This window comes from Clinocottus analis, unplaced genomic scaffold, assembly GCF_023055335.1.
Source record: "Clinocottus analis isolate CAN_PGR_092001 unplaced genomic scaffold, fCliAna1.0.p SCAF_3, whole genome shotgun sequence".
NCBI lineage: Eukaryota > Metazoa > Chordata > Actinopteri > Perciformes > Cottidae > Clinocottus > Clinocottus analis.
The window spans coordinates 6984950-7005732 of NW_027176042.1; the positions used below are offsets into that span (position 1 = coordinate 6984950).

At 41.2% G+C, this 20783-nt stretch overlaps 1 protein-coding gene across 1 annotated transcript in view; it reads right to left on the reverse strand.

Annotated features, from left to right (window-relative positions):
- Positions 1 to 955: 955 nt before the first annotated feature.
- LOC137796162 (integrin alpha-5-like) overlaps positions 956 to 20783 on the reverse strand; it is a 42558-nt gene continuing 22730 nt past the window's right edge. The window contains exons 17-30 of the mRNA XM_068593893.1: positions 20306 to 20463; positions 19327 to 19464; positions 15024 to 15091; positions 9449 to 9599; positions 8954 to 9046; positions 8421 to 8500; positions 7710 to 7790; positions 7474 to 7579; positions 6295 to 6453; positions 6057 to 6152; positions 4250 to 4363; positions 3757 to 3858; positions 3548 to 3670; positions 956 to 1702 (exon numbers count right to left, since the gene is read on the reverse strand). Of these exons, the coding sequence (XP_068449994.1) occupies positions 1619 to 1702; positions 3548 to 3670; positions 3757 to 3858; positions 4250 to 4363; positions 6057 to 6152; positions 6295 to 6453; positions 7474 to 7579; positions 7710 to 7790; positions 8421 to 8500; positions 8954 to 9046; positions 9449 to 9599; positions 15024 to 15091; positions 19327 to 19464; positions 20306 to 20463 (1553 nt within the window). The 3' untranslated portion in view covers positions 956 to 1618. The remainder of the gene's footprint in view (positions 1703 to 3547; positions 3671 to 3756; positions 3859 to 4249; positions 4364 to 6056; positions 6153 to 6294; positions 6454 to 7473; positions 7580 to 7709; positions 7791 to 8420; positions 8501 to 8953; positions 9047 to 9448; positions 9600 to 15023; positions 15092 to 19326; positions 19465 to 20305; positions 20464 to 20783) is intronic.

The following is a 20783-nucleotide window of genomic DNA, read 5'->3' on the forward strand; positions in this document are numbered from 1 at the left end:
AAGGACTTGTCCAGAGGTTCACAGACAGCATTAAAAAAGCACCGTGTTGGTGTTCTACCTGCGTTAAGCTAACTGGTTTCTTGTAAGATGAGATGATTTTATTTTTAGTACTTCGCGGAAAGGTTAGTTAAAGTTGTAATAACTGTAAGTTTTAAGGAATCTTGTGTGTGTGTGTGTGTGTGTGTGTGTGTGTGCTGTTGTTTAGTATAACAGCTGATTGCGGCGCATCACAGCGATTATAATACATGTAGTATATAAGTGGAAAAAATACATTTTAAAATAGTTACAACTTTTAAATATTAAAAATAAAAAAATTATAAAATAGTTATAATTTTGTGATTCTGAAGGCTCAGAAGGCTTAGCGGGCCCGCTTTTACTAAAGTAAGGATCTGAGGACTTTTACTGGAATATTTCCAGTTTTTTTTTTTCTTTTTTAAGGATCTGAGGGCTCCTTCCACGACCAAAGAAGATAATCTAATCTGATTTATTAAAAGGCTCATTTTATTACTACATATCTTTAAATTAGGCACCTTTATATACTCTAGTATTAAGTCATGGATACTAAGATTTGCCAGCTTATGTGTTGTATGTTCAGCCAAAGATTCAGAAAATATGTGATGTTATAAATTGTGAAATGAATGAAATATACACATTTTTTGATAGCACTTAAAGGCATCAGAGGTATACTTGTAGTAACATATATCAACTGCAGAGAAAGGAAATGTAGTAGAGTACTCAGTAAAGTATAACACTCTTTTTTTTATGAACACAGTTCTATATAAATGCAAAAAATATATATATCTTTCACCAGAAAACCTGAGATTAAAAAAAAATCTGGGTTGTGCATCCCAGACTACAAAGACTATGATACTGCTGTTTATGTGATTAAATATCAAGTTTTATAGAAAGAAAAGAAACATCTTAGTTTACATTTTTCACAAGTAGCACATAGATAACTTTGTTGGTGAGTATAGAAAATTCAGCTTTTATTCTGAGCCACAACACCAATGGGTCACAACACAATGAACACACTACATACAACACGACATACACAAAAAAAAAAAACTCCCAATATGGGAGAGGGTTAGTTCAAGTTAAGCGTTGCAGTTTCATCAGGATTGTCCTGCAGACGGCACAGTACAACATTCAACAACCAATAGGAAAAACACAGAGCCATAAATAAAGAGAACCGTGGGTAAATCATACGACGACATATTGAACGCCGGGATTGCAAACACGGCTTGAATGCATCTTTTAGGAATGGAGAAATACTGGAGCGCTAGTGCCTTTTGTTGGAAGTGCATTTCTTTACTTTACTGATATGGGCCCGTCCTAATCCTTTCCGGGTCAACAAAATTTGAGGAGTAAATTCCAAACAAAGAATTTGTTTTCCCCGCAGAGATGAGCTTCTTGCGGGGCGAACCCTCGTTGCCGTTGTGTCCGAAACAGCAGTGCATATTCGACCGCACGACTCTCGTGGTCTTTTCCTGCTTCGGCGTTCTAGCGCCGGTCCAGTGATGCGGCGCCCGTAGCTTTTTTCCCCCATTAGCCTTATTCCTTATTTGTTGAAAAGAGAGACAATGATTCCAGGTCTCTGGAGCCGCTGCAGGGGTTGGCTCTAGGCTTCAGAGGACGCCTGAGGTTTGAGCTGGGCCTTCTCCATGGTGGTGCCATACGGATCCGACCTTTTAAAGAAGCCCATCTGGGGGAAAACATGGAGAGAGGAAGATCAGATACGCCTCAATCGGATCCATTGTGAGGAGATATGTGTAGAAATTAACAATCCCCAATCTCTTACACGGCTTTTACACTTTAATTTACAGAACACATTGTGCAAGGTACTGTTTTGCAAAAAACTGTACTTCATAGAAAAAAAGCATTTGTGATGGTGGTCCACCGTGGCTGAGTTTGTTTCTATCAAACTCAACTCTTTTCGAGCCTACACCTATATATATATATATATATATATATATATATATATATATATATATATATATATATATATATACAAAATATATTTTTATTTTTATAATTCAAAGTTATAGCTTTTTTTTAATAATGTCATTGTTTTTCACAAATACACTACAGAACTATAATATTTTGTCCCTATTAGCTTATTCTCTCATTGCACAGCTGCCTTCATCTGTTCCTCTGCTCCTTCAGGCCTCTTGACAGATCTTGAGATCTGTTCAACAGCAGTTTTTATCCAATCACATTTCACCTGTCTTCCTATATGTAAGAGTTGCCTGGTTAAAATACAAAGAAGAGCCTTCTGGAGACCCGAGACGTGTGATTGGTCACAGGGCCCGCGTGACCATTAACATGCGCTGTGATTGGTCAGTGGGGCACCTTGACTTCTGTCTACCAGAAAACTAGCTGTCTGAACTCAGTTGGAAGGAAGGAGTAAGTTGTTGAAACATTTTTAGAGAAGCAATTACCTTTTTTTAGTTTTGCTTTGTGTATACGCTATGACTGAAGGAGTAGACTTGGTGGTGGATTTACTAGCAACAACTTTTTTACGGAGGCTATACATCTCTTTGTGGAGAGTATTTATGTCTTTGTAGTGGTTATACATCTCTTTGTGGAGAGTATTTATGTCTTTGTAGTGGTTATACATCTCTTTGTGGAGAGTATTTATGTCTTTGTAGTGGTTATACATCTCTTTGTGGAGAGTATTTATGTCTTTGTAGTGGTTATACATCTCTTTGTGGAGAGTATTTATGTCTTTGTAGTGGTTATACATCTCTTTGTGGAGAGTATTTATGTCTTTGTAGTGGTTATACATCTCTTTGTGGAGAGTATTTATGTCTTTGTAGTGGTTATACATCTCTTTGTGGAGAGTATTTGTGTCTTTGTAGTGGTTATACATCTCTTTGTGGAGAGTATGTGTGTCTTTGTAGTGGTTATACATCTCTTTGTGGGGAGTATTTATGTCTTTGTAGTGGTTATACATCTCTTTGTGGAGAGTATGTTTCTCTTTGTAGTGGTTACACGTCTCTTTGAGGAGTGTATTTGTTTCCTTTGTAGTGCGTATATATCTCTTTGAGGAGAGTATTTGTGTCTTTGTAGTGGGTATATATCTCTTTGAGGAGAGTATTTGTTTCTTTGTAGTGGGAATACATCTCTGTGTAGTGATTATACGTCTCTTTGTGGACAGTATTTGTCTCTTTTTAGTGGTTTTGCATCTGAGTGTTTTGTCTCTCTGCAATCATTTTGCATCTCTTTGTGTAGTTATACATGTCTTTGTTATCGTATCTATTTGTGGTCACTTAGGTGACTCAATTGTGATTTTGTGTCTCTGTGGTCATTCTATTTGTCATCTGCAGTCGTCCGTTTCATTTTAGTTGGGGTTTGCATGTGTCTGTAGTGGTTTTGTGTCTTTTTATAGTAATTTTGCATGTCTCCTTTGTGCACCACTATGTGATGGTCTTTTTTTTGTCCCTGTAGAAACACCAACCAATCTTTTTTTTAACTGTACCTAAAGTGTCGTGATTTGTTTTTTCACAAATGCCACCCAGTCAGAAACGTATCATTATCGCCGTGTTACCTTGTATAGCAAATATATGAGCAGGGCGAGTAATAACAACCCAGCTAGAATAGCCAGGATGATGATCCACACTGGAACGGGGAACATACTGTCCGACTTGTTCCACAGCACAGTCGTCACCACCTGAACGACAAGAAACCACAGCGATCAGATGAGCCTCTGCAGATTTGTAACCCTCTTTCACTATGTTTGAATTCAAAGGAAGTTACCTTTTTGGATCCTGATGGCTTGAATTTGGGGGGAATAGAGTAAGGCATCTTGTCCACCTTGTACTCGACAGAGCACTCGAGAACATACTGCTTATAGGCCCTCTGTGGACGAGCAAACACACATTTTATGAGGCTTTATGAGACTTAAAAGGCTTGAACACTGGCAGTATCTTAAAGCACAGTTCACTCCAAGATGAAAAAATACATTTTTGATATCAGTAATGTGCTGTTTGCTGCTATTATAACTGCTTGTATCTTGTACAATTCCTCACTGTGGGACAAATAAAGGATTATCTTATCTTATCCACAGGCTGCTGTGAATAGTGTGGTAAATACTGTATGTATAGAATTAGGATGCACGTCTGTAATTGTAGTTTGATGATCTAGCCGACAGAGGGCAGTACAAGACCACGGCCTGGCCTCTGTTTCCCTCTTGACCAGAGTTTCCTGCACTAACAGATTACATGTGACCAAATGTGTCCCGTCGCCTCACCTCAATGAAGGTCTCGGCCCACAGTCTGGAGCGTATAGTCAGGATGACGTCAGCGCCTCTCTCCAGCAGCCCAACCTGACACTGCAGCAGCCAGCACTCCACCGCCGAGCATGTCTGTATAGAGGGACAGAGCCACCATCAAACACAAGTATATATTTTTATATATACATATACTTTGCATACTGATACTTTAAAAAATAATGAGCAATGTACATCCTAAAAACAGAGCTGGGTGGGTGCTCATTTATTAAAGAGTTCAAGGGGAGAAAGTAGATAGGTGGTAGGGATAAACTGTGGCTACAACCTAATCAAAAGGGGTCTACTTGAACAGTAAATTAAGACATTTTTTTGACATTTTCAATGCACAGCTTTATTCTGTAGTTTTTACATTGCAGTGTTGTTGCTTTGAGGATCTGAATACTTCCAAGAAAGTGATCAACACTTCCCCCACCATGCCACGGCCCTGTAACGTAGTTATCTCAGCTTATGTCCCTCTCATCGTCTCCTTCCGGAGATGCTTTTTTTTTCCTCGATTAGTGTCATCGCCGGTTTTTTTTGTGTTGTTTTTCATCACCGCTGGCAGTGTCTAGAGGGGCTTTTGTTCGTTTGCGCTCTTCACAGTTGTTTTTCGTGCAAGCAATGCCAAGTGACATGTGTCTCTATCTATTTTTAACAGTTTCAAAAGTAATTTCAATGGATCATGGCTGCTTGGAAGCATCTTAAAGATGGATTTGAATGCCATAAGATATGAGCTGTCCAACATAACAGTCAGTGACGCAAGCCGTATGAAAGGGAACCCAATTAACTTCATCTCGCAAACGATCCCAGCAAGCAGCAGATGTTGACCAGAGCTCATTATAGCTATCCCCATTTCCTCTGTTGAAAGAAATAATATCATTATAATTCCAGTTTAGAGGCCGGTGCTACCTCCTCCTACAATCTGACTGGACTATTTTGGTCTAAATAAACTACGCGAATGTGCGGAGCCCGCACAGGAACAATAATACATTTTAAGAAGAAAGTTGCATAACGCCTCGGTAAAGACGCTCACACTCCCATGTGGGACTGAACACCCAACCAGCCATTGACTCGATTTAAAGAGCCTCTGTTGTGGTTCTGTTTGGAGAGGACAGCGTCACCATGATTCCCTCCACATGCTGAGCGGAGGAGGAAAACAAACACCTCCTGGGTTTCTTCACGGGACACGTGGAGTCAACTTGTCTATCCTGATGAGGAACACCTGTTCTCAGGGAGTTTCCAAAATGGGTTTTGTCACTTGACCATTCTAAATTAGCTTGGTCTGCCAGGAAGTGACAAAAGAAAAATAATTAAATGAATAAAAATATATATATATAGATGCAGTTTTTACTTTACTGAAAAACACATCGGCTGTGTTTCCATCAACACTTCCTTTTGTTATGCCAATTTTGAAGCATCGCATAAGAAAATCATTCGGGGAATTCAATAAAAAGTTTCTCAATTTGGCAAAACAAAGTTTTAGCATAACAACCGTATCTCCGTCTGGACTGTCGATTGCATGGAGAGAGAAAAAAAGACGATAGCTTTGGTTCTGCAGCATAACTTTTTATCCTTTTTTTTAAAGTTGTCCATCAGAAATGTGCAACGCCAAATCAGGTAAAGTCCTTTACACTCCTTTAGTGTAGTCTATAGGAATATACAATGTACATGTGTGTGCGTCTGTAAATGAACCGTGTCCATGGACACACACACACACAGCAGCTCGGCAGAACACTTATTCCCGTTCAGATTTACAAAGGAGTTCAGTTTCTTTTCCATTATGTCTCACCAGGTTTCCTTGTTCAGCCAGAAGATCTCGGTGCACCTCCCTCCTTTGGATGTGGTGCTCAGCGCTGGATTTCAGCTCTGCCGCCGGAGGCTGGAGCTGCACGCATGAGCACATCGACGCAGTCATTAGCCAACGATCAAACATTCAAGGCTAAGAGTAGGTCAAAAGCAATGGCTTCATCATACCACCCGAGATGTGTGTTGTTGTTGTTGTTGTTTTTTCGCCGGTGTGTCCTCACCTTGAGTTTCAGTGCATTGAAGGTGTGTTTGGAGGAGCAGCTGAGCGGGCCCTCGGTGACCACCTCCACGGGGTAGAGCAGCTCGTGTCCGTGAGCCTTCAGAGGACAGCGCACCTCTAAAGTGGACTGGCTGACCACGCTGGGGCCGTTATTCACCAACTGAAAGAGAGAGGTCGGGTTGAGACAAAGACAAAGAGCTTTGAGAGCACGTCCTGATGCAGGGTATATAAAGATAGACCCATTTTCTTGCAATATAATTGATTTGATTTTGCCTTAATGACATTATTGGGGGTGAGGATTGGTTTATAAAAAAAAGCAAGACTATTTAATTATCATTATTATAATTATTAAGACCATACACTTGACTTGGCAACATCGTACCAATATCCCAAAGCAATATATTTATGATGGAGCCCTTCTGTGTTAAATATTACATGAATAAATAAGTGATTAAGAAACACATGGTTATTGGCAAAAGTTCCTAAAATATCAAAATAACCACGAATTAATAAAATATTGAATTTAAACAAACTCATACCATTATGAAATATGTTTTTTGTTTTATTTTCTTGAATAATAAAGTAAATACATTTTATATATATATATATATATATATATATATATATATATATATATATATATATATATATATATATATATATATATACACACACACACACTAATACACATTAGTATTTTATTTAAATACTAGGAATTCATAATGTCACATTTCATGATTCATGATTCACACTTTTGTCCGAGATAATGTTCAATCAATCGTCACTAATCAGCTCCACGTGCATCGTGTTTCTCGGTGTGGACATTTTAGTCCTGGGAAATACTTGTTTGATTGTAGTGAGGAATTATAAATCCCTTCTACAGGGACAGGTGTGTTGACCTCTGCACATGACAAAATACATGTAATCCTTTCTGCTTATGTAACTACCTGATCTCTTTTTCTCCAACATAAATTCCTCAAGGGAAAGCCCCAAAAAAATGTAAACATGGGTTTAGAAAAAAATAAACAAAAGACCTGTTACTGTTCCCTCCCTTCAGCAAAAATGAAAATAACATTAATAATGATTATAATTTCCATGCCGACCCTAAATAAACATTTGACGTAGATGTTTACATTTTAAACCTAAAACAGAAATGCGAGTAAGAGCTGTGTCGGCGCACCTCGTAGACCTGCTGAAGCTCAGGGCCGATGTCCCGCTCTGCCCTCAGACTCTGAGTGATGCTCCAGTTTGGAGGGGGAAAGATGACTTTGTCTGGGCGAGAAACACTGCAACAGAAAAACACAGAGCGTTTTTGTTTCATTTGGGGCCGTTCACTTGGCAGGGTCCACCGTGATAAGAACGATTAAAGAATGTTAATGCAGTGATGTAGTGGAGGAGTTGACATGGAAGCCTCACCCTTGCAAAATCACGTCAGCCATGGCAGCCACCGCCAGCTCAAATAGCACCACCTCACTCTCTGAGTTGTTTGCATTTTTACTACGACAGAAAGAGAAAAAAGTTCTTTCAGAAGCCACATTTTTCAATCACCTGGCGAAACGGTTTCCTAAACACAAATCTGTGAAGATATCATGAAGTCAGGAACAATTCTTAAAACTAAAATGTACAAATATTGATTCCTATGGCATCACAGATATACATCTAATATGTACACAATGTAACAACTGAATAAAAGGAAACAGGATTTCAAAATGCTGGAGCTGCTTGTTGCACTGCTGTAATAAATTCCTGAAAGTGTAACCACAAATTAATTTAACATGATCAGAAATGTGAGGTATCAGGTAGCGAAGCCGTTGATTCTCAGGTATAGAATCATGAAACTCAAACTAAAAAGGTGAAATGAACCCGCCCAGCTGACTGTGCTGACTGCTCGTTTTGTGAGGATCATCCGTAAGAATCTTCATCTCGTATTCTACGTAGCATTTAATTTGCGAAAGTGACCACACATTTCCGTTGAGAATAGTACTTTCAATTTGGTTAACCACAGAAAAAAAAACAAACCTTATTAAAATATTAGACAGCGCAATTTGTCCCGTTATGTTTGGAGATCAGAGGACTTGCAGAGACCGCACATGAACGCATCTCACTGTCTGGAAGAAAGTGACCTACCTTCGTATTTGAAGCTCAAACTGTACAGTATTGTGAGTGTCCTTCAGTCTGGGCACCGTGAACCGGAGGCCGGCCCATACCTAATGACCCACAGGAAACGTTCACAATTCATTTCAACGAACATGAGAAATGAATAATATAAAAAAAACCATAAGAGAGATGTCTTACAATTGATTTAGTGGATTATTTTTGTGTTTTTTTGTCTCCACATACTCAATACTTTTCTACACACACTTCAAAGCTTTGAAAAGACCTCCTCCCCTGTATTAACACACTGTCCAGCTGATGCTATTGGTGGTGATAAAAAGTTGACAAGCCGTTTAAATAATCAAACTGAAGCTGGTCTCAGATATCCGTCTGCTTTTGGAAACAGCGGAGATTCTATCTCTGCATGTTTTATCATGCCAATACGAAAACATGTTGAGTTTGTGGATGAATTACTGCATGCTGGAGCAATTTGACTCGACTTAATTGTACGGAGACAGAAAAAGTGAAAAATGCCAAAGACAACATGCATGGCTGTTGGCTCTTACACTGGTACCAGACTTCATGGGGTTTCCCAGATCACACAGGAGATAGCGGGTCTGGTTTTCTGCCTCATAGCTGCACGTCAGCTGAGTCAAGCTCTGGAGAGGACACCAAAACATCAAATACTGTCAACTCTGATACCGAGATTACTGGAGAACTAAAATAGCGTGCCAGGAGGGTTTTTTTCTTTATACACAGTTTTCAACATTGTTTAGTTTTCATTGTTAATTTTTCAAGATTGCTCTGTTATCAACATTGCTCTGTTTTAAACATTGTCCTGTTTTCAACATTGCACTTTTTTTTCAACATTGCACTTTTTTTTCAACATTGCGCTGTTTTCGACATTGCGCAATTTAAAACTTTGTGCTGTTTTAATCGTTGCCGGTTCTTCTACCAAATGATAAACAAAACATGCTGTGACGTGTTATTTGTGCTTACCTTGGCTAATATAATACTTCATTAAGTAACAAATAACTAACACTTATTACCGGTAAACTCACCACGTTGTTGCGCGCTATCCCGCTGTAGTCGGCCTCCGGGGGAAGCGCCACGTAGAGCTCGGCCTCGTACGCCCCTCCCTCTCCCTCATTCCTGGCATTGAATGTCAGGCTCAAGGAGTTTTCATCACCCAGATAAACTTCTGCTCTGTCACTGGGCGAGGAGAACCACAAAAAGGTTGATGACACAAAAAAAATGTATAAAAGTATTCCCAAGTACTTCTTTTACTCACATCCATGCATACAAGTATGCAAATTGCAGTAACATCTGCAGAATGAATGTAATTATTAATTAAGTCATAAGTTACGCAAACAAAGTAGATGTATGGAAGTGTGTCAGACAGTATGTCCTCATACCTGAACGACAGAACAGGTAATTTGTCAATGACTCCAAAATGTACATCTATGACCATGTTCTACAGGCGTAGTTTCTACTTCTTTAACCCTCTGGGATCTCGGAATATTATGTTTACGGGATGTTATTATTAATAGCGCTGCGAAAAAAACGGCACAGAAATATGAATGAGTTGTTCCTGGATGCGCCAGCTCTGGAGTTCCCGCCCCTTGCTTCGCGAGCTCCTGGGTGACTCTCACAGTAACTTTCAGACTGTGGAGTTTGAGTCGAGCTCCGTCTTTTTATGTCAACATTTTGTGCGAAACTAACCAATGAACACTCAGGAAATCCCAAAGGACCAACCCACCTTACACTGCAAAAAACGCTTTTTTTGTAGTGAGAGAGCACACAAACTTTGGTATGAGACATCTATTTACATGTATCTAGCATTTTATTCAACATTGCACTTTTTTTTCAAGAAATAACTTCTTTTTTTTTTTTCACTGAAAAACAATCAACAATTGAAATGCTTTTGTGAACCTAAGACCTTAGTAAACAAATGTTACGCACCAAAACAGTTTGTCCACATGAGTAAAGGTATGTATTCACAAGAGATATGAAGAATTAAAAATATCAAGCTTCCATTTTTCAGCTTTACGGCTATATTATCTATTTACACTTTTGCTTTAAAACAGTGGTGCCATATATAGAGAGCTGAGATTGTTCTCCAAATTTTGATATACAACACATAAGTATGTATCATATAAAAGTGCCCTACAAAGGTGAATTTAAGAAATTATGTAAAATCGAGAAAATTACCTCAGACCCCAGAGGGACGCGACATAAAAACATACAATGAGCTTAATGATGCTAGATGCTCCAAAAATGAACAAGTGAGGTTTAAACGTGTCTTGAAACGCTGGTGTGGATGTTTTGTTCCAGACACAAGAGAGAAAGTGAATTTCGAAACCAGAAATCACAGTTCAGCACTTCATCAACGTACATCAACGTATATTCGGCTTTTCAGTATTCCTCTTGAACTGCCTCCATTATTTGATAAGTTACTTGAGAAAATAAAAATGTTTCAACGCGAAGATTAAAAAAAACTCCTTCGTTGCAGCAACAATTGGGGAGTCACACATTTTAGCTTCCACAATTCTGTTGTTTCCATTCATGTAAACATGTAAAGCCTTAATGAGCACCATTTTATGCATCTTACAAATAATTCTGATGGTGAGGTTTGGTTTATTGCAGGGCACAAAGGACGTCTGCCCACTTTTGGGTTCCAATTACATATTTCCTAACAAACTCCCTGAAGAAAAATCCCTAAAATAAAATACAACTATACAGTATGAGGATAAATGAAGGTTTCAGCCACGGCTCTCAGAGAGGCAACGTTGGTCTGTTGCTCCACCGCTTTGGTCCACAAAGAAACATCTCAACATCTATTAGACAGCTCATCCTGAAGTTCTGAGGAGAAATTCGCGGTCCTCAGAGGACCATCTGCCATCAGCATGTCCAACTTTTCTATTATTCCGTGAAACATCACAACATCTACCACAGGGTTTGTACAGATATTCGGGGGGTTATGAACCTCCTGTGATCCTCAACTTTTCCTCGAGAGCCACTAGGAAGCTGATTTCCTAACAACTTTGAGATGCACTGTCATGAAATTGGATACACACATCCGCATCCCCCGTAGCTTGAATTGTAATAAAGTAATCCCTGAACTTCAGGTAAAACTGTATTGTAAGTTTGACAGCATGATAAACTAAGGAGGTGAACACAGAGCAACCAACTCTCACGGTTTCGCCGTGTGACACACGCTTTTGCACGTTTTACACGCCACACAACCAATTCTCCCCCGCCCCCATCGACAAAATCTCACTCCAAGGTTTTTTGAAAAGTTGACATGAGCTAAATACCTGCTAAACATCAGAATGATGTGTTATATCAACATGCTGTGTGATAGCATGCTGACATTAGGGTTTAGCTCAAAGCAACACGGTTTACTAAAGTCGCATGGAGCCTCTGCTGCATGGCTGTAAACTCTTTTTTTTTTTTTTAAGTAGTATTTCCCAAGAGTATCTATTACACAAAGGCCATTTTTATCTACTGCAATCAAAATGACTGAAAATAGCGGCCCCTATTTACAGCCTCCGTCTGCAGACGGAGTTTCGTTAGCGCTACCTCTGCTGCTGTGCTCATTTGAAGTGACTCTGTGCAGGGCATGACCAAAATGCCAGAGAAGCAATTGTAAAACTTAATGAAAAGCAGGGACATGAAGTCCGTCCAGACAATGCACCTCTGTTTCAGACGGTCCCCGAAGGCCATTTTCTCCTGGCGTATCTGTCCGTGACTGACCCGGGGAAATGACCCAAATCTGATCACTGTGATTTGTCTCAGGAAACCGAACCCCCACCCCACAGCGCATTCACAGTGACGCCCCTGTGTGCAAACACACTTCCAGTGAGAGTGATAAATCCTCTCGACACTCTCCCGAGTCCAGCCCCTCCCTCCCCGGCCCGCCAAGCGCTTTGTGGTGGCGAAATGTTTCTGTTGAGCAGAAGGGAGTCTGCATGAGGGTCAGAATCAGGGTTCCTCTTTCATTCCCCTGTTTCCCCACCCCCAACCCCACCCGTCTGGACGCAGTGACCCCCTCGCTAGGTAAGACAACAACCAGATGATTTTAATTATGCCCGGACAAGTTTAGAAAATGCAGAGGAAGCGGCCCGAACAACAACACTCGGCCGATGCCGAGGACAGACACGCGCACGGTTGAGGATGTTAACAACGCAGACTTTTTTTTTTATCTCTGAGGAAAAATAGAACAGTGGATCATGAAGCTCATAAAAGCATTATTGAAGGCAAGAGGTCCCATCTCAAAGTGAATACTACGGCTAGCAAGACAAAAAAAAGCGCTGTTCTGATTCGTGAAAAATGCTGAACCATTGGAGGTTCGGTCCTGTGACGACCAAATGCCAATCTTTTGAGTTTTCGTGAGAGACTTTTTGCACCGATTGTATTTCTGCAGCTGAGAGAAATCACATGGCCACGTAATGCAAAACACTCCTCGTAGCAGAGCTGCCTGGTGTGTGTGTGTGTGTGTGTGTGTTTGTTCGCTTTGTGAATGGACGGGGACGCCAGCCAAATATTTGGCTGGCGTCCACTAACAAACGAGGATAAATGATTAATCATGACATATTAAATCTTTCCTACATCTTTGCTCCAGTGTTGGCATGTTATGATCTGTAAACACCCTTCTATCATTTGTGTCTTAAACTACTGCGAGAGTCCTGTTTGTTCGTCTGCACATCATTACCACGCTCTTTGTATTTGATCGTCTTTCACCAAACTGCATAAGGAACACAACCACAGCTCCATTGCTTGCCTTTTCCCCCATCAAATAATATGATATGTTTTCTTGAGGTTTTAAAAAAAAAAACTGGTTTAAAGGAATTCACTTTCTCATAAAACTTGTAAAAAGTTGACTTTTCAATATTCTTAAGCCTGCATATATATTTATCATCGGGATAACATGGAAGCATCAGCAGAGACAGTTGTCTACAGGTCAAAAACTCCACAGCGTGCCTTTAACTGACTACCAACAAACATTTTCTTTTCAACGATTTAAAGATTCAGCCTGTCATCCTCTGGTAAGGGCCATGTTGTAAGTGTGATAATGCACTCAACCTCAGTCTCCTAACACTGAAAAATAACAAACTCTTGAGGAGGAAACACCACCATGTGAAGCTGAATTGGGTTGCGATGTTTTTTTATCGTGCACAGTGCACAGTTATTTACTTCTGATACCTTTTGAATCGATGGACAACTGGAAGGACCTAGTCGCCTTTTGGGCGAAGCGCACGACATAAAACTGCAAGATCCATGGTTGGACTCTGGCTGGGGGATCTTTGCAAGTGCTTCGAATTTAGTAGAGACAGTAGTGATGTGTTCCTAGCAACATCCAGCAACTACAGAGTTGTCCCATTTTGTTTAAAAGAGCTGATCTAATGCGGATACAAATTAGCAAAACTACGAATAAGCCACTAAAAATAATCAGAGATTTAGAGAATGAATTCATAAAGTTAACATGTGATGAGAACGGCAGCTCTGTGTTGCTGTCTCTTCCAAGTCTCCAGAATACAGATGTGTTCTTCCTAAAAAAAGTTTGCGGGAACAGCTGTGAGCTGAACTTTATTGGAGGTGGTGTTGTTAACATTCGGACAATGAGCCCCACGATACTGAGATCTACACCTGATCAAAAGTGTTTCCAGTTAGTTTCGCTTTGCCACCTCAGATGAGCGGCGGCGCACAGCAGCTTCCCAAAACCTTCCAAAGCATTTCAAAGACCAGAGTCTGAAGGGGATACTTCCATATCAGCAGAGCAATAATGAAATGCAAAGCAGACTTTAGGGTAAGTTGGTTTCTTTCTTGAAATGTTATAAGAACATGAATATGTGGGATATGTTTGGAAGGTGCAGTTTTGAACATGAGCAGAAGTCTTGCTGAAACACATAGGAGTTCATATTTTATATTCCAAATGTCAGCAAAATGTCAACTGCTGCCTGATCTTCATACATTTCTGAAAATACATAAAGATATTTCCACCATAAACTGGAGTATAATGAGTCAGTGTTGGACACTCAAATATTTGTGTATGTTGAACCCCCACCCTCAAACACGACGTTGAAATGAAACCTACACCCTTGGATCTTGTCATACCCCTGTTTCTCCCCATGTCTCTCTACACAGTGACTGTCAAATAAAGGCTATAAAAAAATGTAATAACAAAAAAAAAAGTCCAACGCATCAATCATGTCATAAATACAAGGGCCCCCATTCAGGCGTCCCTCATTAAAGAAGTTAAAGCCCCATGAATTTTTCCCCGTAGACAATGTTATTGTGACACACAGTTAAAGGACTTCCACAAACTCTCCCAGTTACACAAGTGTTGTCTATTCCGACCAGTCTGGAACTTCTTCTCGCTAACTATGCACTTCTTCTTGAAGTTCATTCCCCGCTAACCAGAAACATAAAATGCATCACTTAAAGAGCAGCAGAGGAGAAACCCGGCAGTGTGTGTTTCTCATGACAAATGAGAGAGACAACTTGCCTCGGAATAGCTTGAATTCAGTCACGTACAGGGGGGGGGGAAATAAACTGTTTTGCAAAGCCCGACTGGAGGGTTTTAGTTGTGTTTGTTGAATCAGGTAAAGTAATAGAGGGGTAACTTCCTCTCACCCATAAACAGCCAGCTCAAGGTCAGGGACGCAGATGTTGTCCTCTCCGCAATCGAGTTGAATCTGCGCCTACGGAAGGAAGAAGGATAGAGATAAATGGAGGGAAGAGGGGAGGGGGATCAAGGGATGGTTATGATGAGTGAAAAAGAAAGAGGGGTATCCAGGGAGCGGGGTCCAACGGTATAGAGAGAGAGAAAAGCTCTCGAGGAAGTGGATGTTTACAGAAGCTCGCACACTGCTCATGATTTAATGAAAGGATAAGAGAGGCAATACAGTATACATCTCCTCCATACATGCACAAAACTGTAACAATATTCGCGACAACCAAATGCAGAGGACGTGTGTGAGCGCAGCATCCCTTCATGTTTGTGGGACGAAAGTAATGTGTGCTTTCCATGTGGGGAAACAAAGAAAAGGACGAATAGATAAAACGTGGTGAAGGTTTTTAGGAGAATGAAAGGACGATGTATTCCAAAGCAAGGGTTGCATTTTTGCGGAACAGCCTCGATCACAAGGAATTGAAAACCTCACATTTAAAAGAGAGTTGGGCTTAATCTGAGTCTTTCGTGACAAATGACTTGGTAAAAGCCACAGTAAAAGATTAATGCAATTTGATTTGGAGGCATTGTTTTTTTTTCTGCAGTGCCGCCCTTCAGATCTTTGCTTCTTTTCTGTCTCTCCACTATTCCTCCCAAGTAGCTTCACAGTGTCATTGTTGCCATACCCTCATCTCTTTACCATATGGGAAACATTATGATTCCCAAAGAATGCTACAGAGAGCAAAGAATCAGCCTGGCAATGGTTAACAATGTCTCAGTGGAGATTCCTCATTCAAGTCCCTGGTTTTACATCCACTCAGGTCTCAAGCGGCTATCTATCACTCATTTAACACCAAACAGACAGGATCACACGCGCGCTGTAATAGACTTAAGATCAAGTGATGACTCCCGACTTATCTTCCCTCCCCTCCGACCACTTCTCATCTCTTTTTCACTTTCATCTTTTCATCTTCCCATATGTTTGATCCATGCGATCCATGTTTTCCCTGCAGCTTTAAAGCAATACCACCTCTAGTTGGCCTGTTGGTCAACTTCAAGATGTGAATTGATGAAAACACGGGCCTCAAAATCAGACCTGGCAGACCACTGGCTATGGGGTGCATCCTAAACCGTAATAAATGTTCAACCACAGCCAAATTAAGAACTTGAATTAAGAATCGTAACAGTTTGATTTTTTACAACAGGTTGGAATTGTTTTCATCAAACAGTATCTGCTTAAACATTTGTAACAAAAAGTATCATTAACTCAATAAAGCCTGTATACTGTTCTTTGTGGCGGGCCGTGCGTTTCAGACCTAGGCCTTCAATGACGGGACAGAACGGGAGGAAAAAGTGTCCCTGGAGTTACTGTCACAGACCAACACACTCAATACACGGCGCGTTCATACAGTCCACCCGCTCCGCCACACGGCTCCACCGCGAGCGTATGGGGCCAGGACCTGCGGAGCCGCTCCACATGACGAGAAAAAAAAAAAAAGAGACGAGGTGAGTGCAAGGTGCAAGGTATATTATAAAATAGCTATAACTTTGTGGCGGCTTAAAAGGCCCTGACGGCCCACCACTAGTGAAATAACGTGTCTAATAATGAATAGTCTATGAGAATTGTTGTTGTAAGAAAAATGTGACAGAATAACATTAGACTATGTTTGACTACATTCATGCAGCGAAATCCAAGGACTTCTGGGAAAAGAGGGATCTATTCCTGAGACATCGTAATTTCAAATCACTGGAAAAACCTTCAAAAAAGTGGGTGTACAATTTGAATTCTGTGCCGAAAGATGGACTCTGCCAGCATCAATAAGACCAACCGTACAGAGAGAGGTGATTATGGGATGTAGAAACATACAATCGCTATGAGTGAAAAAAAAAACATTTATAGTCTGAATATTGGGAGTTTGATATCACAAAAATCTAAACCGTAGGTGCGGTCAGTATAGTGTAGTGGACAAACCCAGCAATGATTTTTAAGTGCTCAATACTAATATTAATTAATTTAATACACATTGCACTGTTGTCGTGGACTGTTGATTGTTGTTTGTCCCATCTAGCGTCTCATGTCTAATGTTGCACCTACCTTGTGCCAAGGGAAATTCCTTCTTTGTGAAAACATTCCTGGCAAATAAACGGTTTCTGATTCTGATACACAATTCAGAGCATATATATTGGCTCCATAAGGCTAGCCGCTGACCGTGCTAACTATGGCAGCAGTGCTGACGGCAGCTAACGGTGCGGACGGCAGCTAACGGTGCTAACGATGGCAACAGAGCTACAGCTACTAGCAGCAATTAGCTAGTCAGGAGGGCACAGCAGAGAGAATCGCTCGCACAAAACGGACGGGTGGCTGGTGTGTAAACAAAGCACAGAAGAGCTTGGCTTACTAAACACACAGAGGGACTTTAGTCTTTGCAAAGGTAGCCTTTTCTCCACAGAACTACAGTGATGCGATGTGAGGTCCCATGACAGGGATGACGTTTGTGTACAGGTTGTGGCTGTGATTCTGGGCGATACAAAATAAACTGAATTGAATTGTTCGATCCAGAAATATTAGCTTGTAAACCGTGATTTTCAGCAATGATTCATTTCCTACAATCCTTTTTTTTTTACTGAACTGATGACCTCTGGATGGGCTCGAAATAGTCAGATTCACTCTATTTAAATGCGCAAGGAGAGAGAGCTAATAATATTGTCACTTTGGAGCTTAGTGTCACTCCAAACAATGCAAACTAATGTGTTAGTATGAAGCACTGGGGCGAACAGTCTACAAAGAACCCCCGCTCAAGCTAACTAATTATTTTCACATAGGGAGACAGAGTTGCCTTTAAGGCTTCTAGAAGGGAAACAAAGCTGATGTATGCTGTCAAAAAAAACACAAGTACAAAATGAACACGCTCACGCAGCCCACATTGCACTCACATCACCTTATATCATTCGCATAAACATGCACGCGTTTTTTAGGCTCTGGCTCTTGCATGGTGGACGGGACAACATACACAAACAAACTGTATCCAGATGTCTGCAAGCGGAGCGCCGCCCCAGCCCAAAAACGAAGCTGTCAGCCCCCCCCCTCTCCTCTGTTTTTTGCAGAGCCATGACTCGCCAGTCCTAGGTACTCGTCATATAGGAAACATTACCAATGGAGACTAAAGTGCCATTAATATGCTCACGCTCTGCCAGGGCTGACCCTGGACCTCGAACCATTACGGGGGTTTTGGCAGAGGACCCTTACTTTTGATGTCAATGTCAAAATTGCGGGCCTGTAACCTCCATCTGCGTCATTCAAATAAATTCCCAGTGTGCACAAAGTAAACGTTGGGAGATTTGTGGAGTGGTTTGTAGAGTGGAGTTGAACCTGCATAGCAGGCCTGCAGAAACCCACTGTGCATGTAAACGCCATTCGCCCCAGATTTTAGATTGCTTGGTTGCGTTTAGTAAAAGTATTCATCATGCCGTCTGTCATGCCCGCTCTCTACACTGGGAAGCACCGCGGTGACTATCAGCTTAGTTCGAGGCGTGTGGCCATATAAGTGGTGTGGTGGAGATGTTCAGTGCGGTGAATGTTGTGTATAGATGCAGTTGACAACCCAACGCCGAGATACACAGTTTTGAAACTCCCATGAAGTATCGAAAAACAGAACAGCGCTCCATAGATTTCCAGATTTTAAGACATTAAGCAGCGAGACAACTTTATTTGACTCTAAATGATACAAAAATGTATTAAACAAACATCACGTTGTATTGCAGGAGACTTTAAACTAGAGACTCATGTTCACAATGTTTACTGAGGGAATAAATCAAGTGAGAAGTAGAGTCATTTCCTCATAAACTTCTATTTTCTCGAACGTCACATCCTCCTCTCTTTAGCGTCGCAGACAAGATCAGTTGTAGCCGTTCTCCATCATTTGCTTCTCTGCTGTTTCATGAATGGATTCGTTGCGATATGAACTGCCAAGTTGCGCTTGACGAGTATCTTGAATTTCCATTTTAACAAGCTTCCTTACGAGTAGCTTAGCTTGCTAACAGCCGGTTTGGAACAGTTGCGCCTGATTACGTATTTTCTGCCCACGTAGTTGTTGTGTGTGGATTAAAAACACAATTGTGTCTGGTCTGATCCCAATGAGTCCCTGACCACTCTGCAGATGGTTTGACTTATCGGGGTTGACACCTGTACTTTCACATGGTTAAGCACTATCTAAATCACCCAAAACACATTTGAATGCAAGAAGCATGATGGGTAAATACACATACCTTCTGCTCTATACGCTGTTCTGTCTCGTAATTCAGGATTGGTCTGAGGCCATGCCGGTCCACTGAGGCATGAGGATCCAGACTGAAGTTAAGGCTGATGAAAATGGGGGAGAGTTTGTCCCGAAACTCCTCTTCGCTCTGCAACAGAGAGAGACCCAACCACGTAAGGGACTAATGTGAATGACATTTGTCGTCCACTGTCTCCAAGAGTTGAATACACTGTCTGGTGTATTAAAGCCTGCTCTCTGTGATCTGAAAGAAGCGGACACTAATGATGATGAGCAAAAAATATTCCATTCCTTTTACTGCTGATTTTTGGGAAACCCTCTTCCAAGTAAATGTGCAAGAAACAAAGTTGTCACAGTTGAAAATCAGAAGCAGATGTTTAAACAGAAACTATTAGACTAAATGTAGGATTAGGTTTGTTTTTGGTTTCTCTAAAATGTGACATAAGCTCTGTTTCACCAGCCACAGCGATGTGGCCCCTTCAAGGAGACAGAAAAAGAAAGAAACAGACAAGTGTTGACTGTCAGTTTCTGCTCAATCCATGTCTTAATGCGGTCAAAGTGCAAAGTGCTCTGAAATGATGCCCTGACAATGAGCATCAACGCATATGACTCAAGTGCTTTTGGCAGCCGTTCACTTTGATCAGGTCACCGCTGAGTGACGAGAAGATTGGGCACTGTACTGGTTTCGCCTCGAATAGCACTTCAAACAGCGACTTTCAAGCCCCGTCTATTAGGGAATGACTTTTACCCTCCGCCCTACCAGCGAGTTAATAACATTCACCTGGTGCTGCAGGTGCAACACCGCCTCTGATTAGATGGTTTGGAGGAAAACAAAGCGGGCGCTCTATGGCCAACAACGTTTGTTCCGAGAGTTCAACTCTTAAGCTCTTTTGTGCGGCGACGGAAAAAACGTAGGAGGGAAATTATGAAAGAAACACATTTTGGTTTGAAACACGGTCGGTGCGACTGACCCGCAGGTAGATCCTGGCATCGTGGCACAGGCGCTCGCCGTTATTGGGGTGGAGGGTCTTGCGCAGACTGGGCCGCTGGCTGTCCAGGAACAGGATCCTCCTGATGGAGTCCTTCTGGTGCTGTTTCACACTGTCCAGCTGAACCTCCACCACAAAGCCTTGGAAAGATACACACGCAAAGGAGGAAAACTTACGTCTCCATACATGGCTGGATGAAACCAACAAACGCAACGTGCAAATGCGCACACGTAGAAAAAAAAGAATTATGGTAAAGCTCGTCCGTGTTCGATTTTCTGCCCTCTGTGCAGTTTACAGAGGAATTTGCTGTGGCCCACGTGACGACAACTATGCAGAGAACACAGACAACACACACCGTCAAAGTTAGCACACATCACACACTTCTTCTCAACTACTAGAGCCCACCGAGTTACCCTGCGTTTACACGATTGTTCTTTTATCTTGATCTTTACTGCCAAAT